General features: G+C 38.8%; 2 protein-coding genes and 1 long non-coding RNA gene across 5 annotated transcripts; 2 read left to right on the top strand and 1 right to left on the bottom strand.

Moving 5' to 3' along the window:
* The first annotated feature begins 335 nt into the window (after nt 1–335).
* On the top strand, nt 336–5,595 carry LOC135680070 (kinesin-like protein KIN-7L). Its single transcript, XM_065194063.1, has 15 exons — nt 336–588; nt 675–764; nt 830–948; nt 1,047–1,160; nt 1,241–1,322; nt 1,402–1,469; nt 1,556–1,633; nt 1,709–1,851; nt 2,209–2,311; nt 2,395–2,475; nt 2,845–2,913; nt 2,994–3,053; nt 3,168–3,320; nt 3,406–3,684; nt 5,071–5,595. The coding sequence occupies exons 1-15, from the start codon at nt 456–458 to the stop codon at nt 5,464–5,466; spliced, it is 1,968 nt and encodes a 655-aa protein (XP_065050135.1). The 5' UTR covers nt 336–455; the 3' UTR covers nt 5,467–5,595.
* Nucleotides 5,596–7,758: 2,163 nt separating this feature from the next.
* LOC135581016 (growth-regulating factor 6-like) lies at nt 7,759–11,464 on the bottom strand. 2 transcript variants are annotated; one of them, XM_065193595.1, is made up of 4 exons: nt 10,840–11,464; nt 9,943–10,167; nt 9,141–9,477; nt 7,759–8,847 (listed from the first exon to the last, which is right to left on the bottom strand). In XM_065193595.1, exons 1-4 carry the CDS (start codon nt 11,252–11,254, stop codon nt 8,001–8,003), a joined length of 1,824 nt encoding a protein of 607 aa, XP_065049667.1. In that variant the 5' UTR covers nt 11,255–11,464; the 3' UTR covers nt 7,759–8,000. The 2 variants fall into 2 exon arrangements, with proteins under 2 accessions (XP_065049667.1, XP_065049668.1); XM_065193596.1 differs by lacking the exon at nt 10,840–11,464 and adding an exon at nt 10,346–10,646.
* An 8,273-nt stretch (nt 11,465–19,737) lies between these two features.
* LOC135679631 (uncharacterized) lies at nt 19,738–23,324 on the top strand. Of its 2 annotated transcripts, none has more exons than XR_010515317.1 (5): nt 19,738–19,986; nt 20,096–20,855; nt 20,989–21,179; nt 22,435–22,744; nt 22,815–23,324. It is a non-coding gene; the product is annotated as an uncharacterized LOC135679631 (long non-coding RNA). The 2 variants fall into 2 exon arrangements; XR_010515316.1 differs by having other exon boundaries at nt 19,741–19,986; nt 22,507–22,744.
* Nucleotides 23,325–25,220: the final 1,896 nt, after the last annotated feature.

The following is a 25,220-nucleotide window of genomic DNA, read 5'->3' as shown; positions in this document are numbered from 1 at the left end:
TTCCACTATCAAATATGAGAAATATGCTTATATGTTCAGTCGAAATGTCGGAAGATGGGCCATTAAGCCCATATAAATCCATTCACACTGGGCTCTAAGAACATGTGCGTATCACGTGTTCTCTCGTCATATCGGAAGATGGGCCATTAGGCTCGAATGACACGTGCGTAGCAGGTGTTCGCTCGTAGTATCGGTAGATGGGCCATTAAGCCCATATAAAGCCATTCACTCTTTGGGCTCAAAGGACACGTGCGTAGTACGTGTTCGCTCTTAATATCGGAAGATGGGCCATGAAGCCCATATAAATGCATTCACACGTTCGAACGGTGACCCGAGCCCACATAATTCAAACTCTTTTCCCTCTTCGTGCCCGGTTATGATACCGCCCGAGCTCTCTCCCCACTCTTCTAACAAAAGAGGTTGCCTCTCTCTCTCTCTCACATTACTCGCAGCCCATGGAGAAGATCTCCGTCGCCGTCCGCTTCCGCCCCTCCGCCGCTGGAGATCCGCCTGCCGACCGTCACTGGAGGGTACAGGACGAAAGCATTTCCCTCGTAGCCCCAGGCTCCGGCGTCTCCTTCGCCTTCGGTGACACCCTCTCTTCTCCACGGCTGCGCCCGCCTCCGATGCCTCTTACCCTGATCTTTGCTGCTTCTTCTTCTTGTTTGCCTCAGATCATGTCTTCGATCCAAGCTATAACAACGCAATGGTGTACGATCTCCTCATCAAATCCATAATTCAAGCCGCCGTCGATGGGTTCAACGGTGAGTTCGGATTTCTCCCTTGTTCCGCGTAGAGATGGGGGTTCATCACTTTTACCTCCCGCCAGGAACTGCTTTCGCGTATGGCCAGACGAGCAGCGGCAAGACTTTCACCATGAGTGGATCTGAGGAGGAACCCGGAATCATCCCTCTCGCTGTCGAGGACGTATTCCGCACCACCAAAATGGTATGTGATTCGACTTGCTTCCTGGGTTAGGTTTTGAGTGTTTCTTCTGGAAATAAAAAGGTTAAATAGAGACTTCTTTTGGGTGCCGATGGGAGCAGACTACGGACCGCGAGTTCTTGATTAGGGTCTCCTATATGGAGATCTACAATGAGGAGATTAACGACTTGCTGACATTGGGGAACCAGAAGCTCCCGATTCACGAGAGCTTGGAGGTGAGACTTGATACTAAAGACATCAGTCGGCAAATATCGGTGGTTATTTTGTCTGATAAAACCTACCACTTCGAATTCAGAGAGGATTTTTTGTGGCGGGGCTCAGGGAGGAAATCGTGAACAGTGCCGAACAAGTGTTTGAGCTCCTCAAACATGGAGAAGGTATATAGCAACTCATTGCCCTCAAAATGGCACCTTTAAATTACTGCCTCTTTGAGTGCAAGTGAAATGTTGGTTGCAGCAAATCGACATTTTGGTGAAACAAACATGAACGCTCGGAGCAGCAGATCACATACTATCTTTAGGATGGTATATTTCTCTGTCTGTTCTTGTAATATGATATCTGTGATGCTATTACTCATTATCCTTTTATTCGAAATCTGCTATTTGTTTAGGTCATTGAAAGCAGCAAGAGGAATCCCATGAACTTAGGGGATGCATCGAACACGGATGCTATCCGTGTTTCTGTTCTTGTGTGTTTCCACTTTCCTCTCGACTCCAACTGTATTAATCTTTTTGAAAACAAAACTTACTATTTGGTCTTACAGAACTTGGTAGATTTAGCTGGTTCAGAGCGGATTGCTAAAACAGGGGCTGGAGGAGTCCGTCTGAAGGAGGGGAAGCACATTAACAAGAGCTTGATGATTCTTGGCAATGTGATCAACAAGCTTAGTGAGAGTGGAAGGCAAAGGTACTTGAACTTCCATGTATTTAATTATCCTTTACATTTTATAACCTAAAATTTGTAATCTTGACATGAGAATTCTGATTTTTCTCTTGATTGAGAACTTGTTTCTTTCTATATTCATTTTTTGCTGTGGTGCTGTGACTGCGCTAATGGTGTTTTTGTATTATACATACCAACTGTTCTTATTTTCACATGTTTTGCTATCGAGCTGTAATTTCCGATTATAAGCACTTCTTAACTCAATCTTGTATACGGACATTCTTGAATCTCGTAATATATGTTAAATAATTCAGGAATTTAATTGAATAGCAATTATGATTGAAATTCCTTGTTGGTTAAAATGAGGGTGTGATCATGCAGGGGGCACATTCCATATCGTGATAGTAAACTGACTCGCATACTCCAACCTGCTCTTGGAGGCAATTCAAAAACGTCAATAATCTGTACAGTTGCACCTGAAGAGGTAGGGCTTAAGCCCATGTAGGCTTTTCTTGAATTATATTATTATTTTCTTTCATATTTATTTTATATCCCTGATATTTGTAGGTTCACATAGAAGAAACAAGGGGAACGCTTCAATTTGCAAGCAGAGCCAAGCGAATTACAAACTGTGCCCAAGTAAATGAGGTTGGTTCTGATGTTTGACTCTATAGCTAACAACTGGACAATGTTGCTAGTCCAAAACTGAATCCTCATCTAGTTGCTATAAGTTCTAGTTCTATGAATTTTGTCCCGCACAGTTTCTTTGGCACACACCCAAATTAACCGAACTTGTCAAAAGTGTATAGGCTTACAAAGAAGGATCCATCATGTCATAATTCTTGAGCAGTCTTTTCGCTTTCAATTAGTCATGTTTTTACAGAACCAGGTTATAGTTGTAGGCTAATCACTTTTTATTAACCTTTTCTTTTTGGAATCAGATCATAATTGTTTTTATAAATTGTTGGTATATATATGAGTTACTTTTGTTCTAATTACTTTTCCATGATATTATAGATATTAACTGATGCTGCTTTGCTGAAGCGGCAAAAACTAGAGATTGAGGAACTCCGCAGAAAATTACAGGTCATTTCTTATTTATTTTTGTTCTCATGTAAGTGGCTTCAAGTTCATTATGAATTATGATTTTATATTCTGTTTTTCAGGGTTCTCATTCTGAAATACTGGAACAAGTTATTTTGAAACAACGGAATGACATGCACAAGGTAAAATCGTGTTCAGTTAGTGAATCTAAAATTTGTTCCACATGATTTGTATTTATGGGAAGCGCATATTTCCATTTAATTGCTGTAACAAATATCTTATTTTGTTTTTATCAGTCTGAACTAGAACGTGAAAGGCTTGCAATGGAACTTGAGGAAGAAAGAAAAGCCCGTGAAACTTTAGAGCTTCGCATAAAGGAACAGCAGAAGAAGATAGAAAATCTTAGTAGTCTCTCTATTTCTTCATATAATACTTCAATTTCAACTCAGGTAACTTAACCAAATAGAACTCAACCATTGCTTATTTATCCTGCTCACATAGTGGGGCTGATTCACATCACATCTACATTTGCAGCAAAAAGTTAATTCAACTATCATGTTTGATGAATTAAGTGTATCAAGAAGTGATGTGTTCAGAACTCCCAATTTCAAAGCAATGGCTGATGATTTCGTTGTGAAACGACCAAGTAGCTTCAGGACAGTTGATTCGAACCCCATCCTTGAAAATTTTGACAACACAGCCGATGAAGACCTGTGGATGCAATTGAACAAAGGTTGCATCACTGATCTTGATACACTTCAAATGACACCAAATATGAAACATCAGTCATTTCCATCACTTGAAATGTCTCTCGTAAGTGAACTATTCCTTTTCATTCTAATGTTTCACATTTAGACCTCTCTGATTTATGTTTATCATTCATGACTATTGTAGTTGAATGTTAAAAACTTTTAGGTAATATAGTTATCATTTTGTCCTAATGATCCATATTTTGTGGTTGATATATCTTAAAACCATCCTTTGTGAATTACTTGAATTAAGGGAGAATTCACGCATGATAGTATGGGAAGGTTAGCAGCTCTGCTGCAGCTGATGATTGGCAACAGAGATGCACAACTGGAGAACCACAATTTTGTGCAGCTCTGCGGACGAACCAAATAACCAACGTGTTAAAGCTCAAGCTCAGGTTGCCATACAAGGCCAAGGTTGATGTTGCTCAAAGCATTGCTAATGAAAAGCTAAGCTCGAGCATAAATTCTAGAGAACCCTGCTAGTTGAGAAGGCTAATGAGCCAAGGTTGAACATACTAGTTGAAGCTCAGTTCTAGCAAACTTGAGAATCTCTGCATGTGCTAAACCTGGGCCACTTAATATTTTTATCAGCTCAGGTTATTTGCAGCCCTCGATTTTATAATGAGTAGCAGGATCTCTATCCAAATGGTGGCATTATGATTTATTATACACTGAAGAAGTTGTTGCACTATCATTTTCAAGCAATGCTTTGTTTAAGAAACAAAAAAAAAAAGACAGAAAACAAAGAAGAGATATATCTCATATATCGATGTGCCTATAGAGTATGCAGCATTGGAGGAAAATGGTTGGACAAATCATGGAAATTCTATGAGCAGTGAAAAGCTGACTTGAGGCCTTGAGTTATTGGATATAGGGTTCTAGTTATAGGCAATAAAAGGAAAAATAACTCAGTATGTTTAGAGATGTGTGGTTTAGTGTAGCAAGAAAACCAACATTTTCACTGGGACAAATCAACAGCATTGATCATAGGTGAAAGACACAAAGCACTGAGATGAAAAGAACCTAGTTAGTGATGGAACCAAAGTAAGTGGAGCCACAACAATACCTTTGTGATGTTTGTTTATTGCATGCATGAGTTTTCATCCACCACAACACTCATATACTTTGGATGGATTCTGTTTGATTGTTGTTGTTGCTGTTACTATGACCATGGATTAATTTTGATCGTCTGGAAAGTACCCTTTATTTCTGGGTCTTTAAAATATCATTTCTAGCCCAATTATTTCCAATCCATTCCTGGATAATATAGCCAGTTTTGACCACAGAATTGTTTTTGTTTTCATCTCTTAGCTATTTCAGATGCAATTGTCATCTTGATAATATTTTAACATGTTGATATGGAACAGTTGCTGTATTCAAAAGTGTTAGCGCACTTATTATATTTTTCATGAATTTTATTTGCTGAAAAAACTGAATTTGGCTGAAGGAACCAAGTGTTGATGAAGAAATTAGTTCTGAGAGACATCATAGCTTGGAAAGTGATTGTGGCTTCAACAGAGAACAGCTTGAGGCTTTAAGGGAAAAATGTACCATCATGGAAAGGGCATGCAGCCTGTTAAGAGAGGAGAAGGCTTCTCTAGTGGAAACTCTCTCCCTGTCTAAACAAGATAATGAGCACCTCAGAGCCCAAAAAGAAGAGTTGTTGAAGGAGTTGAACACCGAAAAGCAAAAGATGAAGGAACTTAAGGAGGAGATCCGGCAGTTTAGTTTGGCATTCCACCAAAGGGAGGGCTTACTTACATCTATCTACACCAAATCAAAGGCCATGATGGAAAACCTCAATGCGTCAAAAGTTTCAATATCTGAAGTATGTGATAGTTAAAGTAGAAGAAGGCCTCTTTATTCAAAGTCAAATGGTTTTGCAACAAGCAAGGTGTCTCTCAACTGAGTGCCCTCCTCGTCTGTACAATGTTATTCTTTTCGTGGTATGTTCTTCCTTCCACACTGATATTCTTACATGTATTCTCTATATTTGGACATCGGATTGAATTACTTTCATCAATTGGCCATTGGTGTGTTTTAATTGAAATGCAACACTATTTGCTTGTGTATTTATTACTGTTGAAGTGCATTCAGCATCATAATATGTATATCTATGATTAATCCAGTGGTTTCTGAAAAGATGATGAGTTTTGGAGCCCTCCTGAATTGTGTATCCTGGACTTATGATTATTCTGACATCTTAGTTCAGCCAATCAAATTTCATTTTTACCGTACTGAAAAATATGTGCAGAATCCTGATATTTTTGACTTGTTGAGTTTTACATTTTGGAGTCCATCAATCCAAAAATCCGGACAGCATATTTGGATGATCCAAATGGCATGGGGAGAGAGAGAGAGAGAGAGAGAGAGAGGAACCGTTCTGAATCGTTCTTGTTCTTGGAATATATCGAAGTTAAATGAGTGTTTGGTATTAGTGTTGCTCAGAAGTCAGTACACTGTTCTTTTGCTGGATTTGGACTTCATAAGAAGAAACCCCAAGGTTTTGGGAGTTGCAGTGCTCGGAATCTAGAATGTGTTTCTTGTGTTATTGCACCGATGAGAGAAACGGATATACAAGACAGTGGGTAAACAATTACTGCACAAGCCACAATGCAAAAAAAAAAAAAGACTAGAAGAGAGACCAAAGACACAAGCAGATCAATTCTTCCACCAATGCTTTGCCAATTATCGTGGTTGGACTAATTATATCTTATCCTAGTTAGATATATTTAGTATCTCAATCTTTAAACTTAAAAATTTTATATTAGAATATCAAAAGTGAAACATCTAATTTCATTTCCCTTAACGTCGTTGGTTAGGAGAAAAAACGACAACGAAAGTTAAGGCAAAAGGAGAGGATGATGCAAATGTCGACGCTTTGCATCTACATCAGTGTCGCTCGACAACTACATTGATGACTCGGGTTTCACGCTTGGTGACCTAGGCAATCCACAATGCGATGGTGGCGAGTAGCATCATAGGCACTCTAGAGCACACCTCTAGTCATTGAAGCATCACCTAACTGCCCCTTTCTACTGTCGCATCCTACTCTCGAAGCTTGATGGCAAACCACAACATAGTCGCTAGGGCTATCAGCAATGGTAGGGCCATAGTCATTTCCTAGTGTAGGCTAACCACATGGGTCGTCACTTCTACGCATTGTCATTCGCTCAACAACCCCATCCTCTATCTCCATCCTAGCAAGATGGCCTCCACCCGCTCCTCAACCACCTCGCATCGTCATTTTGTGGCCATCCATTGAGGATCTAGAGCTTCTTCGCCTAAAGTACCATTGTTGACTTTGAGGTAGAAAGACAAGAGCTAAAGGATAAGAAAGCCACAAAGTGCGAAGGAGAGGTAGTAGGATCGAGATAATAAGAAGCATAGAGGGGGTGAACCCGTCGTGGACTTGTGCCGGAGACGTGATAGCCAACGTCGAGAGAGTACAAGTAGCTTAGTAGACGTGGCGAGCCACAAGAAAGTTGACACCATGGACAAATGTATCACAAGCCCAACAAACGAAGGTCGCATCAGACTCGTAGTAAATCATCACCTTTTGGTCGCTCTGTATCGATGCCGAAATAGTTGCCATGATTCTCATAGGGTAATATCTAATACGATAGCAAAAATAGTAAATGGAGGGAGGAATCGACCCACACAAAAGTCATCTATATAATTATTTCCCAACCAGTTGTAACGTGAATTTATTATCAAAATAAATAAATATATTATATATGATTTTTATTATATTTATAATATGTAAATATAATAATTTTTATTAAGATATACGGATTGATTAATACATAACTGTATAAATCTCAGGTTCGAATCCAACATTATCTATGTCATTTAATGTAATGAAAATATATTTTAATTTTTTTAAAAAAATATATTTTGGGGCTGTCTCATGTGTTGCATGGATTCTGCTCCTCTCCTCAACAGTTGAGATGCATGATATGCTTCTCCTATTGCAGCTCAACAAATCCATGGCATCATCTCAAAATCAAGCATAGTTTGTCCCCATCAAGAAGGATGAAGACGCACTGAATTCCAATCAGATGACCAACAATGATACACATAGCATTCTGAAGAAGAACCCAGACAAAGGCACATCCACAAATTGTTGTTGGAAAGACGAACAATATAGCACAGAGAAGCAATTGGTACTTAAATATCATCTCCTCATCATCTTTTCAGTCGAGTAAAAGTTGGTGGAGTGCCATATTCTTCACAACAAGGTCTCACTAACAATCCACACAACACAGACCGCCATCCAAAGAGTTCACAGAGAGCAAACATAATAGAAAGACAAATAAAGACCAATCAAGAAACATAACTTGACATCATCAGTGATGCAGTCCTCATTCCAAAAGCTCAAAGCGAGGGGATGGTTGGAGGACCTACAAGGGTCGGGCCAAGGAGGTCATCGGACAAGCTTGCGGTGCTCTCATGAGCCTTCCTGTTCTCTGCCCTCGGGTTACTCCCGGTGCTGCTCGTAAGAGAACCAAATGAAGTCTTCTGCAGAACACCCGTCGGAGAGGACTCCATCCGAGGGCTTGAATCCCAGCCGTCGGTCAAGAGGTTTAGAGATGACGACGATGAGCAGTTTTTGCTTTGATCCTTGGGCATGCTACTGGTGTTGGCAAGGGCCTCTCCCAGAGGACCAGCCATGGAAGTCTCCCAGGATATCGGTATCCAGCTTATCTGTCTTTGGTTCACCTCACTCAGCACATTTATCCTCGAATCCATGTGAGGGAGATTGTATTCCCGTGACAGCTTAAGGGGTGAAAGCGTAAGGTTTTCATGGTGAGGAGAAGAGGAGGACGAGAACTCTGAGGAAGCCACTGGTATCGACATAGAGAGTTGAGTTCTTTCAAACTGCATTTCTTCTATCTCAGGCCAAGTAATGGTAGAACGATCCGATTGAGTTTTTGACCAATCATCGATGAAGTGGTGAAGGGGATGGGACTGCGGTCGTGGGACTTGGAGCTTCGGAGAAGCGATACAGCTTTTATCTGAGAAAGACCTAGTTGCAGGGTTCAAATGGGAATCGGTAGCAACAAGTTGAAGATCCGCTCGGGATGAGGTGGTTTCAAAGGCATTGTGATGTTCTGGGATTGAAAATAAGGAACTAGTGGGTTTTGGGTTCATAGAAGTCAACATGGAGAGGCTCACAGGATCTTGTCTTTGGTCATTGGCATTTTCCTTGTTCATCACCATCCTGCACACAACAGTTAAGTTAGCAATCGATTGAAAAAGGAGGATGTTGTTACCGATAACTCAAATATTCTGCATATTTTCAGCATAAAATTGTGCCAATATTATAACTTACAAATAAAATTCCATTAGAACATTGAAATATAGCAATCGATGCACCGGACAAACTATGCTTAAACAAATGACCAAGAAAAAGCATATGACTAATATGTGGAGATATAAATATCGTATTTTTAATGATTGGAAACAAAAGATATCAATCGAAAACAAAAGTAAAGCGTTACTAGTTCTCTTTACATGTTGAATGGTGCAGTGCAAACTTCACGAACATTTGGCTGCAAGGTTTTAGTTTGCGGCTGCGCACTACCAAGGCTACTGGATGACCCAGCACCAGAAACTGCTGTAGCTGACTGTGAAGCAGCGATAACAGGCATCGCTTTCGCGGCATGGCCAGATTGGCCTTCCACATGCTTTCTTGAACGATGGCGGCCCCGGTTCATGTGACGCTCACAGTACTTCTGGTCGGCGACTGCATCCCTCGAGCACCGCCATTTCTTTCCGTCAGTCCGACGACACCTACCGGGTTCTGGATCAGCATTTCCAGAATATCCCAGATAGAAAGGTCCCCAGCCCACTACAAAAATGAACAGGTTATGCTAAAAAGATTGCTAACTCTACCAGTGACATATAAAAAGTATAGCTGAAATCACATAGTCCCAATAATTGAAATCAACAGGGTATCACAAAAAACAGACTTGTATACATTTGCTTTTTATAAAAAAATTACATACATCTTTAAAAAAATGATAATTATAAATGAAAAAAAAAAGGAGAAAAAGGTTCAGCAGAAGCTCAATACAGTATTTGAAAGAAAGGTAGAAAGTAACTCTTCAAGAACCACTGTTTAAAAGGAATGTGTTCATCTCTAACAAGCTTAAAGAGGATCTGCCATTAATTCTGTACCGAGCTGAGATCTTAGGAAATGAACAAGATTTGACTGATTCCTAGAAGATATACTTTTCATACAAGAACAGAAACCAACAAGTTATTATGTGTAAACACTTGTCCCTGTTATTTTCGGAAGAGTAGATAGGCTTACATGAATTTGAACCAAAAGGTCCAGCCGATAAGGGATGGAACCCAGAAGAACTGAGGCTTCTCCTGATAGGGGTGAGCAGATTGGGTGGGATAGCAACTTTGGCAACGATGTACTTGTAAATCAAGGCCTGGTGTTCCAGCTCCAGCCACTGAGATGGGGTGAAGGGCCCTCTCACCCTTGCCAAAACCCCATTAATGTTCACATCAGAGCTCCCAGAATACAACCCTGTACACCAGAAACAAGGAAAGAGTGATAACCTTCTCAGAAGAGGTGACAGAGAGGGGAAGGAAGACGGAGAGCAGATCCTGCACAAACAAAATGTCGACCCCAAATAACAAGAATATGCCTCAAGGGGGGGGGAGGGGGAGGAGAGGAGGGGGGCGTGGCTGATGTGTCACAGTACCCATGACTTGCGTGCAACCACCAAAGGAAGAAGCACAACAAGCTGTAGAAACCATCACATCGGATGTTCATATTCCTTTCTCTTCTCTTTTGTTTTGGCATCTTGCAGTCATTTTCCTTCAGAGAAGCAACAAGGAGTACCCCCAAAGGAAGACGTAATGCAGTAAGCCATTTCCTCTTCCTAATGGTCTTTATCCCACTTTGCTCTTTCTTACATGAGAAGGAAGAGAGCAGATGACCTCCCAAATGAAAACCGGCGAAGACAAGACCCAACCAGGAAGCACAAAAACCCAGCTTTTTCGCTTGACAAGACTCACAGAAAAAAAAAAAAATATATATATATATATATATAACAATCGAAGAAAATGCCATGAAAAGACCCTCTACTGATAAATACTGGGATCAAGCAGATCACCACACGCTACAACCAAGCTCCTTCTTGCGCCAAAATCCCAGCTTCGACAACACAGAGATCTAACAGTTGGTGCCGGTTACCTGCACTCCTAAGGTAAGAGGAAGGTGTGGGAGAAGATGCTGATGGTGAGCAGTAGTAAGGCAGGGCCCCTTCACAGCTGAGCATCAAAGCATCTTGCTTGGAGGTCGATGAGAAGCTGAGCATTTGCTCCCCATAAGGGAAGAGAGAGTGAGGGGTGGTGGTGGATCCCGGCAGGAAAGGAGGTGCCTCGTTGGGTGCTGTCACCATTGCCTCGGTTCTGGCCATCTTGAGGGATCTCCAATCACAGTCATCAGGTTCAGCAGACCTCCCAAGCTTCTGAAAGCCACAGCCGGGGAGCCCCTTTGGCCTGCAGACTTGGGCGTTTGAGGTGGTCAGGGAGCAAGACAGAAGGCTGCCACCCCCTGAGGAAGCACCTACAAACCCGTCCATGCTCACCACACCACCGAAGTCCATCTCCAATGTATGACCAAAGTGGCAATGAGTGGAGAGGAGGGCTCATGAGATGGAAGCTTTGGGAGGGGGGAGAGTGGGACCAGCAGAGGCAGCATTCTTATGGTGGTGGGAGGTGCAGGGAGGAGTGAAGTGAAGGCATTTTTGGTTTGGGCTTCAGCTCACAGAAACCAGCCTGGTTTTCCTTTTAGGGTGTGGGGGTGGTGACAGTAAATTATTGGATTTGGACATGCCAACAACAGATTTGGTGGTCTGCTCACAGGTTTTTGACCCTTTACATACTTACATGACCATAAATCTCTATCCACACACAAATCTCATTTCTCATAATATTTCTAGGCAAAGATATATATATATATATATATATATATATATATATATATATATATATATATATATATATATATATATATATATAAAGCAAGTTCTTCTATTCAATTAGGAGCACTAAATACAAAATCTAAAGATGATGGTATGATTTTCTAATACCCAAAATATTATTAACCTGACAATTATGTACATGATTTAAAGTTTGAAGATGCTGATTAGTTGCAATGTTCTGATACCAAATTTTGTAATCATAAAAAATATTTTCATATCACTATATTAAGTGTCAAATGTAATACAATGAGGTGATAACAAAAATTAACCAAAGTAGAACAATAATTGTTTGTGGTCAACTATATGAATGTTGTATCAGCATTGAGATCTACAAACAAAGTCATAATGAAGATTAGGACAGTGTAGCTCAATATTATTATTCAACATCTTATTAGCTTTGCCATTAAAAACAAGTAAATAGTAAGTATCATTGTTATGGTCTTGAAATATCAAATGGCTGTGGGATGGATGAGATTATCTCTGATTAATTATGTTCTTCTACGTATCGAAGTGCAGTTTAGATGAGAGATTGATTGATGACCTCTCTCTCACAAAGCCAATTTAGACTTCTCCATGGCCGCCAACGTGTGGTGTTGATATGGTAAGAGAGGATGAGGCTGCCACTTTCTCCTTTCGTAGCAAACTCCGCTGGAAGTGTTCATTGCTCCCTCCACGCTAACCTCATAAATCTATTGCGTGAAAAGGTGAGTGGGTGTGCATTAGCAAAGATGAAATCGCACGTGATTCCACCACCCAATTCTTAGACCTATTGAACCTTTACCCAACCCCTCTCTCTCTCTCTCTCTCTCTCTCTCTCTAGTATTTAAAGTATTTGATAAGTCTCTCTCTTTCTCTCTCTCTAGTATTTATAGTTTCAAGTATTTGGACATCTTAAATGTTAACATAATAGTTTAAAAAATAATTTATTTGAGGATATATTGCAATGAATGAGATATGTATATAATCAAAATAAAAGATTTAAGTTTTGCATCATCATTTTTTGTGTTGGATGCCAATGTTTTTTTTGTTAATAACATGATTATTAAGTTCATCATTGAGCTCAATATATTAAAATATTCAACAATAAAAGTACGAAGACTAATTTTTTATGAATATATATATATATATATATTGGTTATCGGTGTCTCTTTTCTTCGCCTATGGATCGATAAGTTTTCTAACTCAATAAAAATTAACTATGATAAGGGAAAAAAACTTATGCAACACATGTAAAAACATATATGTTGATATATGATAATAATAAAAAATTATATTTATTTATTTTTTTTATCTTAAAATAGATGTTGATAGATAACTTATTACATATACCGTTTCTTCTGGAAGGATGAGCCCTTTATTACTAATAAGAAGAGGTGGGGTGACGATGATGCTAGAAGGTGAAGGGAAGACATAGAAACAGTGACGAGAATAAGGATAAGACCTTATTACTAACGATGAGAGATAAGATGACGATTACATTAGAAGGTAAAAAGAACGATAATACTGGTGGTGATAGTGGTAAGGAGGGGTGGTACCGCTCGTAATGAGAGCAGGAAGTAGAGGCGATGGGCAAAGCCGCTCATAACAGGCGATGGGCAATGCGAGTGAGTGACCGGTAGAAGATAAAAAGATATTTTTTATCTAATTAATAAAAAAAGGACCCTCTAAGATAAATCAATTAAAGAATGTCATTAGATAAAAGCCCAATATGTGATATTTTCTATGTAAAATGCTCGATTTCCTTGTATAAGTCTCCCTATTTTATTTATATTTATAGTTTAAAGTTTCTAGACAAAAAAGTTTGATTCAAATGAACTAGTTTTCAATAAAAAAAAATTTTTTTTTGACTATATAAGTAACTCTTTGCTTAATTCATGTATCATATTTTCTTTTAGTATTTGGACATCTTAAATCTTAACTTAATAGATAAAAAAATAAATAAAGTATTTAAGGAGATATTTCATTGATTATGATACATACCGAATCAAAATAATAAAACATTAAACTTTGTGTCATCGTTTTGTGTTGAATGCCAATGTTTTTTTGGTTAATAACATAATCATTAAGTTCATCATCAAACTCGATATATTAATATATTAAATGGATCGCATAGTTTTTAAGTAAAATGCAGGAATCCTATTTATAGCATACTAATTGTAAATGGAGAGAGATGAGATCAACAGTAATAGCATGAAGAAACTACAAGCGATTATGATGATTCTAATTGTTTGTTTTTGTTTTTTGTGTGTTATCAGTGTCTCAATTCTTCACCTATCGACCCATAAATTTTCTAACACAATTAACTGTGATACGGTCAAAAAGCTTATGCAACACATTTGCAAACGTAGGTGTTGACATATGATAATTAATAATCAACAATTAATAGATATTGACATTTGATAACTTTCTACGTATGAAAAATATTTTTAAAATTAATTTAAATTATTTAAATAAAAATAGGGAGTAAATTGATTCTGCATCCACAAATATAGATTGAGAAAAAACTCACAATCTTTATGCTTAATAACACAACCTCATGCATGCTTACTCAAACACAGATCTCCATAAAGCTTTTGTTGGTGCCTTAATAATCTCATCTTGCAAAGCTAATGGTGGCATTTTAATGTCACCAACTTAACTCGAGAGTACCCCTCGCGTGACCTCCAATCCTGCCAAACTAGTGAGAGATTATTCCATGCATCGATAGAGATTAGGAAGAAGGCACAGCTGTTCCTCGGAAAAGAAGTCTTGTCTCGAACACAAACCTATCTATGTGCTTAAGCTTTTGGTTCCATGGAAGCCATCGGCCATGACATGTCCTCGTTAATCTATCAGTAGCTTTTGTCCTCCTTCGCATCTGATCTATAATGGAAGGCTTAAGCACAATAAACAAATGGTTCACCACAATTCACACGAGCACCCATGCACATGTACAAGTACATGCTCGTGGATAGGCACAAACAAAGGCTTTGAAAGGTGGTGGTCTCATCTCGTGTTCTTCCCCCTCCCCCACCCCCTTCTTTTTGTTGATAGATTAATCGATGTTTAGTACTATAATCACAATATATAACCTTTAAAAAGACACTCTCATCACATGCAAAACAAGTCCATGAGAGTATTACTATTTGATCGATCAGTACGAACTTAATTCAAAAACTCTTATGTACTTGTTCATTTTGGATCTGATGAATTTATTGGATTTGGTTTGACTCCCGTATCTATACTGGATTATATTATATTATATTTATATTTATATATATATATAATATAATTCATGTTGATCCTAAATTTGGAATGTGAATCCATGTTTTTATCTATTCAAATTTGAATCTTATATAGATAACACCCTAAAGTCTCGAGTCCCAAATATAAGTTGCTCATTTGAAGTTGTTGGTTATTAACCTACGTTAAAACTATATAGGATGGATTTGTGTAAATGACAAGTATTAATTGTAATAGTTTAATTTAGTTTCCTAAGTGGATGAAGATTTCAACCGTCTTCCAAAAGTAAACTTCAATATTTTTTAATTAATTATTTATATTTAATAAATTAATGAGTTAGTTATCTCATCAAATCAGAATAATAAGATATTTGTAGTTTAGAGAGAGAATGGATGAGGTAGATAATGTAAGAGAAATTTTTTTATCATTATTTATCGAAAAAAATCATTATCAATATGTGAATCAACTAGACATGGTTCAAACCCAATGACATAAGAGTATCGAATATGATGACTAAGATGGCTCCTAGGTGTAAGCATCGAGTTCCTAGGACGCTACCTGTACTAAAACTGATGTCAAGAAAAAATTTTCAACTCAATCTTTTTAACACTTAAGTTAATGATCGAAGGTCCCTAAGCGGGTATGATTTTTTTTTGGAAAAATGCTCCTCTTGACATAGCTTCAAAGATTAATTTTTATACTAGACTTCGGAGTGGACAATCTGAAACCACTCCAACGTTTCTCTTGCGACATTTTGTTCACGTTGACAACAAGGGAGAGAGTTTCGAATGGCAAATCTTGAACTTTTATCGGGTAGATGAGCGAAGGGTAACATGTACCGTTTCTTTTTACGATAATTTTTACGTGATCGTTAATATATTTCTTATCAATTATATAGTGAAGTAGATCAATTATATAGTGGTGTACTAGAATAAAACAAAATTTGGGAGAGACACCCTTGGGATAAAACATCATTAAAGTTTAGAGGACCATCAAATGTCCAAAGTAGGTAGATCTATAACCAAGAAATCACACACATATATAGGTAAAAGAATAAAATGCAAAAGGTTACAGTACAGATAAAGATTTGCAAATATCCACTTTCCAGCCTTTCATCATTGGATATGAAATGTAGAGCAGCTACAGTACTATGTTTGTCCAAGTTGGAATATGTGTTGCATTGTCTTACATGTCCTCCTCATCCATTATTGTCTCCTTTGCTACGATAATGGAATATCATGCTGTAAAGTCTAAAAATATATAAAACTATTGCAATCATAATATGAAAAATATAAAGTGAGCCGATAAAATTTTAGGGGATAAGAAACAATGGAACTCTTCTTACTCGGAGAGAAGATGAGGTTGGTATGATCAATATTTCGGGTCAATCAAGAGTTAGCGTACGAGAGCTCGATTAACTACATTTTTCATATCAGTATGAATAAGGTAAAATTGATTTTACTCAAAATAACTATTATGATATTAGAGACTCACTTGAATTATTAGTAATCATCATCTTATCTATCATAATATAAGTTAATTAGGAGGCAAACTATTAATATTCAACTTTGACACTGATTAACAAGTGCAATAATCATAAATTCATATCGGTGGATTAATAATCATCTTATCTTATCATGAGATTTGATAATCTTGATCCATGAGATGAATTAATATTTAATTTTAATTTAATTAATAAGCATAATAATGAATTTTTTTATAAAATATATATTCGATATTTTTATCTAAAAGAGTATAGTATTAGTTTTTTACCCAAATGTGATGGGTGATTGATGGAGAAATATTTTCGTTAATTCGATACAAAACAAAGTGATCACAAGGGGTAAAAATCTAATACTAAAACTTTTTTGGTAAAATATCTATCTAAATAGGTTAAAATTATTATTATTATTATTATTATTTAAGGATGCAAGTAAAAAAAGCACTACCCACCAAAGCAAAAGCGTGGTGTATAAAATCGACCCAAATCAGGGCCATCAATCATGTGGCTATCCATGCCCCACGCTACGGCGGACCCCACAGATATCAAGATAGTGATAGTGACGAGAAAATAAAGAGAGAGAGAGAGAGAGAGAGAGAGAGAGAGAGAGAGAGAGAGATGGATAGAAAGAAGACAAAGTCATCGTCGTCCTCGTCTTGCCATCTCGCTTCTCTAGTCTCCCCTGGAATCCAACACCGAGGCGTGACACCGATGTGTCAACTACTGATGGTCCACATTGGTCACCCCAAAGACAAAAAGTAAAGGTCCCTCCCTCCCCTTTACCTACAAGTCCTACTTGTATGAATCTTTGTTGGTCATTGAGCTTTCAATGTCTGATGTTTTTTACATCTTTTTTCTCTCTTTCCATCTATACATCATCTTAGCTTTGAGCGTTGTTATTCGTCAAATCGGTGAAGCATTTTAACATGACTTAATTCTTACCATCACAATGTAACCCTGATCTAAGTAGAGAGAGAGAGAGAGAGAGAGAGAGAGAGAGAGAGAGAGAGAGAGGACGTAGCTAGTCTCCTTATGGCCGACACAGTTGAGGGGCTCATGTTTCTCAATAATCCTCCATCCCCACCACCTTCTTTTTCTTATCTGTCTTAAATGGTAGCTTGTGGGAGCTGAAGGTCCGATACCCACTTTGTTAAAGTCTGATATTTCTTTTCACGTTCAAAGTCACATCATTTTTATTACTTGTATCGATGATAATCGATCAAGTTAGTATGACGTGATCGAAAGAGAGGTTCGAATGTTCGCTCGATAGTTATAAGGTGTTTGAACGCTTGTTTTGTGACATCGAATCGAATGATTGTTTCTACGATCGATTTTATAAAAATCAAAATCGAATGATTTTTATGATGTTTTTGACTGAGGTTTAAGTCGATAACATAATAAAAAATAAGAAATATCGATTATCATAACTTGATAATTTTTAATTTTTTTATTTATTTTAGACTAATGTTCACACGGGGTTAATTATTGATCCAAGTTAGGATTAAAATAAATATTTTTTCTATCATTTAGACACAAACAAACATGAAGAAAATATACCCTTATCGATATTATTAACTGAGAAGTAACTATGTTTACGTCCAATGATTCAGTGAACATTGTACCTTTCTTCATTATTGCGTGCGTGAAGGACATGTGTTAGATCTGAAACTTTCGATAGACAAGCTTTTATCTTCTTCTTTGGTGGGTCAGATAAGCTCCATCGCCACATATTTCTCCCGACTCTCAACTTACTACTAGACAAAGTTTGCATGGAAAAGAAGACGGACGGGAGGATATGATGACGGCCTCTACAGGTCTTCCCTGTGGGAACTCCATGATACTACTATTCCGGGTCAGCCGAGTTGGACAACTGTGGAGAGGAAGCAGCACGCTGGCTTCCAATAAGCCCCACCTTTGGTGCCTCGGGAAGTGCATGGCTTTGGAAACCGACCTTTGTAGGCGGGTCGATTGTGGACAGAACCGCCTCCTTTGGCCATCTTAGGGTTGTTCATGCCCCTCCGTGGTTGGCTTGCGGCTCAATGATTAAAGAAAGAAAGCGGAGGGCGAAGGAGGGGGGAGAGAGAGAACGCAGGAAGGAAGGTAGCATGGGAAGGTGCGCCCGAATGGAAGGGAAGAAGCGACAGGAAACCCTGCATCATGTGCTGCTTTTCTAGGGTTCTTCGTGCACGCAGCCACAGGAGCTCCATTTAGGCTCGGTATCCCAATGTGATGATGCCATCAATGTTGTATCTCTCCTGCCTCTTTCCTTGGCCATCTATTCTATTCTATTCTATCACACAAACAAGAGTTTTGAGAGGCCAAAGTAGCAGTGCATACCGTGACCAGGTGGGCAAGAGCCTTAGCATGCATGTTTTGCTTCAGAAACAGGAGTTAGGACCAGATTACAGCTTCCAAGGCTTTGAAACGAAAGCACATGGATCTTTCTTTCTCCTGTCCTGAAATAGAACAAGGCAGTTCCTCTCTTCTCTCTGTCCATCCATCCTGGTCCACAGACCTACTATCTACACCAGTGTTTCATGCATGTGGATGGAGGCCACAAAACAATAACACAAGGCTCATTGTTTATAGGCTGATGATACACAGCTCAGTTGCTGCTTCAGCTCAAATGTTGGCTAATGCTTTTGATACCAACATCAAGCGAGACAAGGAAGCAAATAGAGCATGAGAATAAAGTCAAACACCTTGCACATATATACATTGATGGAGTCTCTTTCGGAAAACTCGTTGCTAGGAAGCTAATAAGTGTTTAGGATACTATCCTATCATCAATGTCGACGCTTCCTCTCCAAGTTGGAGAACCTTAAAATAATGGAGAGGAATCAGTGGGTTAAACAAAGGAGAGATTCACATGTAGGGAGCATTTATACACCCATCATGTGTGATTGGCACCCGAGAAGACAACAAAAGAGAAGTCTTTCAAGTGAGATTGGGTGAAACCCAACGGATGTGCAGTTCCCTACTTTACACATTCCTAGGAAGACATCAAGATGAGACCCACCCTCCTCCCATTGCCTTGAATAAAACCAAGGGGGATGGATAATCTACAATATCATCCTATATCTTATGAACCCTTAACTACTATTATGAGAGACCGTTTCTCGTTAACCAAGGTCATGCATGCCTAAGCTCACATGCTCAAGACAACACTAGGCGCATTTATATTATTAGGATAGGGAAGCATTGGTACTTGGTGTTGTACTTGGAGATTGTGCATTAAATGACAAGCTTTATATTAAGATAATCTTCATGTCTTATCAATCAAAACATAATGTAAGATTGTGGTGTGTTTGTTTGTTGTTAAGGAGTATGTGAATTGGTAGTATATTTAGTGGTACACTAAGTGATTGATGCATTCGAGGGTTATTGGGCTTTGATGGGCCGACGCCCAATTTGAATTATTAAGCCCAAGTGCGATATGACGGCGCTGTCGCTCCACTTCGACGCGCGGGGCGAAGTTGACCGTCTCCGTCGGCGAGAATTCTCAGAGCACGTGATTCGTGCGTAAGTTCTCCGATTCCGTTTCCCATTCAGCGTCGACGATGCCGTGCCTTTCGGCCGTGGGGAGGTTCGGCCGTGGATCGCTAGGTCCAGATTTGGAGATGATACGGAGGTTGTCCCTTTTGTGTTGGCAAGTCGTCGTCTTTGCTTGTCCTTTCCGATGGATTTGAGTTTGAGAGGGAGGGGTGGGTCTGATGGTCTTCGAAATGTTGCTTCGGCAGGGTGGGTTTTGAGCGCCGCGCCCGCTTTCTTCCAAGTGAATGGTTTCTCGAAAGGTTTTCTGTCAAAGGTTGGGCGGTTGGCACTCCGGTCAGTATCAATTCCTTAATTTGATCGAGTAGCAAATAGTTCGTAGAGTGGATTGTGTTGTTCTTCGTGGATTAGGTGCTATCTCTGAACAGTCATGACGACGGGGATTCATCGACGAAATAGTTAATCTTCGCATATTTTGGAACATTGCCCTACGATCATTGAGCTGGTCTTCTTACGGGACGAAGTGGCTGTGAGGCTGTTGGAGTGATGGTGTGGGTAAAAGACCGGTTGCAGTCTTCAAATTTACAGTAGTAATCTAATCTATAGGATTCCATGTTCTAAAACTTGTATTTTTTTCTTTGTAGCTTGCTTGTGCCTTTAGTGTGAATCGGATATAATTGCTGATAGAGTAATTTTTGCCTTCCCCTGTTTTTGGTTACTCGGGAATCTTTCTCTAAATCAACAAGAATTTGGAGGTTTCTCCATTGAACTGGCCTTTGCGATTTAATGCAGCTTCATTTCGTTCCTAGGTCCTAAGTTTCCATTAACAAGGATATGCAATATCAACTCTCATTGTAAAAGTTTTGATAGATGACTTCAGAGTTGATTGCAATCACAATGAAGATTGATGAATTGATGGCAGAATTAACATAACATCATGGTAATGGAAAAATCAAGTTATGAAGAAGGCAAACTCCTTTCAAACATATCTCTGACCTTCCAGGCAATGTAATAATCAATCTATTTCATGTTTTCCTTCAATTTTCTTCAGTATTTTTGTCCTATATTTATTCGCGTTGTAACTTTTCTTTTAAATATTACGGATCTGTAGTTTTACTGATGTGTTATAGTTGTATTGTAGGACTTGTTGTCAAGGTTGCAACATCGGGTCATATTCCGCCAATTTACATTCACGTTGATAACTATGGGAAATAGTAGGATCTTGCTGATTGCTGGGAGGCCTACAGTTCGCAATCTCTTTCCAAGTAAAGAAATAAAAAAAAAAGGCAAGATGATTTTTACAAATGAGGAAGCCCGCTTGAAAATTTTGAGGTAATTAATTTGTTTTTGTAAGTTTGTTTAGAAAACCTTCTATCAATAATACCTTATCTTTATTATTATTATTATTTTTGCTTCTCAGTGCAATCAAGTTTCGTTGGTGATTGGTATATATATATGTCTTGTCATTGGTGTTTTGCATTTTGTGCTTTGATCTCTGGTAACTTGCATGTAGAATAGCTATTCTTAGAGTAATTTTCACAATAAGCTTTTAAGGATTGAGTAATGCTGTGAGCAAGCTATACTCTTGCAACAATTCATCAGTCTTTTTTTTTTTAATAGAGATCTCATTTTCCGCATTTGATTTGTTGCTCTGTCACGTTGCATGCTGGTTAATCTACTGATCGTTTTTCATCTATTCTCTTTTGTCGGAAAGGGGCGAGAACAGGGTGTTGTGAGCTACTTACTTTCCCATGAACTGAAATATTCACAAGGGTTGTTATATGTATCTTTGTTTTATATTCAAAGCCTACTTTTATTGATCAAATAATAGAATTATATATATAACACTGGCTTAGGTCAAGTAATCAACATGCTATATCTTTTCATAAGTGCTAACTTGCATAGATGTTTGTAAATATGGTGGTTCATATGTAGAGTATAGTCTTCGAAAGGCTGGCTATCGAGGGCTGGTGCAAGCGGTCACCAGTGACAACAATGCTTACTTTTATTCAACATATCATATGCATCGTCTTGAAACTGTTGTAGATAAATATCAGGTGTAGCATCACCTACTGCCTGTAACAACAATGCATGCATTTGTTAACCTTCGTATCTGCTTTTAGATGAGACTGCTGGCACATGTAAACGTAGCAAGTTTAGTATCACATTTTCTGGGCAGCTGTTAATTACTTCTTTCAGTAGGTATTTTCATTTAAATGTTACATGGGGAAGATGGGGATACTCTGCACTGTTTATTTGTTGAATGTCTCTCTTTAGATGGGTATGACAAGTTTTCTTTTCGTTGTGGTTCACGACATCCTTGGATCATAGATGGTAAATTAAGCTTGGCTTTTTAACTCAGAACTACTGTCTCATTCCTTTGCTTTTGCTTTCCTGTGAGCAATTGTGTTAAAATTGTATATTATGTGGTAGCATAATGTGCTGATTGTAAGGTATCAAAACTTTTCTTCAACTAAATGCCAATGTAATGTCTTTGGCATTTAGAGGCATTTTGACTGCCCTCAGTTTATAATTCACATATTTAGGTTCTCGCTATAGCTAGTGTACTTAAGCTACTTTTCTCTAGTGAGAAGTTCATTTATTGGAGTACATCAGACCGTCTGAGCTGGTCATCGATTAAGCTTTTCGACGATTGCAGAAGCTGAGAGTCGGAATTGCATGTACATCTTTCGAGCTTGCGATGCCCCGACTGAAATGGATTTGTTCAGGTTAATTATTTTTCATGGTGTGTGACTGCCATCATCAAATTGTTCAACGCCGACCTGCACGCAATTGCTGATTTCGAGTCATTTTCTGCACGAACAATCTGTGGTCTGCACCAAATGTCTCTTACGATCATGTGCATGAAGTCTCTGCTTCTGCGTGATTCAGTTAAGGTATCTGGGTGAATCTGATTCCTTTGTTTCTCTCTTCCTTTCTTCATTTGGATGATCTAATTCTTAGCAGTCTGCAGGCAGAACAATCTCAAGCATGCAGGCCTTCAAGAATATACTTAGTTCACCTTTCTTCTGTGAATTGGAGCTGTCAAGAAACAAAAGTATTAGGGTGTCGTAGTGATACCAGAATGCATGCTCTCTGATCAATGATCTCATTGCATCTGGTTGAAGAATGTTGACTTTGACTTCGACTCATAGGTAGAGATTGGAGATGGAAATAATCTGGAGGTGCTTTGTATTTTATACAGTGGAAAACTGAGAGGCTCGATAAAGGGAGAAAAAACATAGAGCAATCGGCAAATAAGAGTATAGCTTTTAATCTGTTAATAAGAATGTTACAACAGATAAAGAGATGTCATGGAATTAGAAAATATGCTTAAATTTTCATGGGAATTATCTTTATTATTATTATTATTATTATTATTATTATTTGTCTTTATTAATCAAAGAAGCATCCGAGCTGGTGATCCATTGCTGGTTTCAAACTTGTACAAGGATAGTGTATGTGGCCATTACAAGTTTCATTCATACCTCTCTTGTTTTAACATTCATATTCATTTGAAAGAAAAGAAGAGTTCAGAATGATCAGTTTAGTTGATATTAATCATTTGTAAATGTCAGTCACTACTGAATTGATTGGTAGTTTGAAAGTGTTGATAGGATTGGCAATCCTATGAGGTTAGATTAAGGTATAGAGTATTTATACATATGGCTTATGACTTTATAGTGGCTGAGATTTAAAGATTAAGAGAGAGAAATGAGTTTTGAGAGTGGTGAACTTTTTTCATAAATCATTGAAATCCTTTGAGCTTTCCAAAGTCTTTAACTGCTGCTAATCCATATTACTTGGTCATAGAGCTAACCCCTGAATACTCATGAATAGTGTTTTTGATTCAAATCTTAAATTAATATTTAATTATAATCATAATCAAACTCAAACTCCTATAGCAACATTATCTCACATCTGAGATTATAATCTACATTTGCATGCGAACAGGTCATAGTAAACAAAGGAGGTGTGTGTATACCTTTCGACTTCAATGAGGACTTCCCAAGCAGAGGACTGGTGTTTACCTGAGGCCCCTCAGATGTCACTACTCTACGAGGGGCAGCTAGCTCATCAAAGCAGATACTATGAAGAATCTGCAGTTGGGTTCCCATCAGCACACCATGCAGTCAATTGTCAAGTCTCTGTGGACGACAACAGCAGCTCTCCCCGTACGTGACATCCAAGAAGCTGCAGGCAGTAGGGTTTATAGGCACCTCTCTCTCTCTCTCTCTGGTCACCAAGATTTGGTGAGATCGAGCCCTCACACCAAAGGTAAAAGCTGGGAGGTGTATTGTAGCCTTGAGTAGGCCGCCAACAGATTCTCTCCACACCCGGCCGGAGATTGAGACGACTGCTGGGCAGCTACAGCCGGTGGCTGTCACTCTGTCAATCTGGTGCATGTCGATAAGTCACCCTTTGATATCCTCTTAGCTTCTCAAGTGCAACAACTGCACCATCATGAGCGGATTATTTACATGATGAAATATTAGTGAAGCGTCGATCAAGTTCTCGACGAGTGTTTTTGAATTATGCAGCAGATATTATTTTGCTTCTACGTTGCCTGCTGTCTCACTTGCATCAAATCATGCCATGGCATCTTCTTCTTTTTTTCCTGCTTAGCTACTCTTGTTCTTAGAGTAGGTGTCGTTGGCACTGCTTTCCACGACGCATGGGGTCCATTTATGATCTTCCAGGACCCTACAGTGCCACCCGAAGTGACCTCGAGTCATTTCCACGCTAATTGAAGTTGTCGTCTCATGCACACAAAAGGAAGCCCTGCATGTCTCTTCATGCATGGCAACTCATCCCTGTCCTACAGGTTTCTGCTGCTTCACTTTGCATCACATCTAGAACAGGAATGACAACACACAACACTACACTCTGAGAGAGAGAGAGAGAGAGAGAGAGAGAGTACAAAGGTAGTATTGTATCATATGTAGGAGTATGACTCATGTAGGAGTATGACAACACACAAAACTGAGAGAGAGAGAGAGAGAGATGTGGCCAATTCGTGGTGCCTCTTCACGTAACAAGAACGGGTATACGAGCAAGCTTGCAGTTAATGATATGCTTATTGAATCGGGTTCAACAAGATTCCTAATCCAAATCAGACCAATTGGGCCGAGAACGAAGAGGCCCAATTTGAGAGATCCAAAGACCTGGGCCAAGCCTTAGGATGCAGGTGGGTGGCCAAGGAGATATACGTCATGCATGACATAAGAGATTCAGTCTAATATTGTGACTGCTACAGCACATCATTTCTGCAGTCAGATGGACTATCTTATAAGCGTAAATATTCGCATCGAAGAACAAATGAAAAAGAGATGGTGGCAAAGTAAATTTCTTTGCAGCTTTGGCAGCAGTGAG

The sequence above is a fragment of the Musa acuminata genome, chromosome BXJ1-7 (genome assembly GCF_036884655.1).
Source record: "Musa acuminata AAA Group cultivar baxijiao chromosome BXJ1-7, Cavendish_Baxijiao_AAA, whole genome shotgun sequence".
NCBI lineage: Eukaryota > Viridiplantae > Streptophyta > Magnoliopsida > Zingiberales > Musaceae > Musa > Musa acuminata.
The sequence above is the reverse complement of the archived record's forward strand: the minus strand, read 5'-3'. Positions and strand labels throughout refer to the sequence as shown.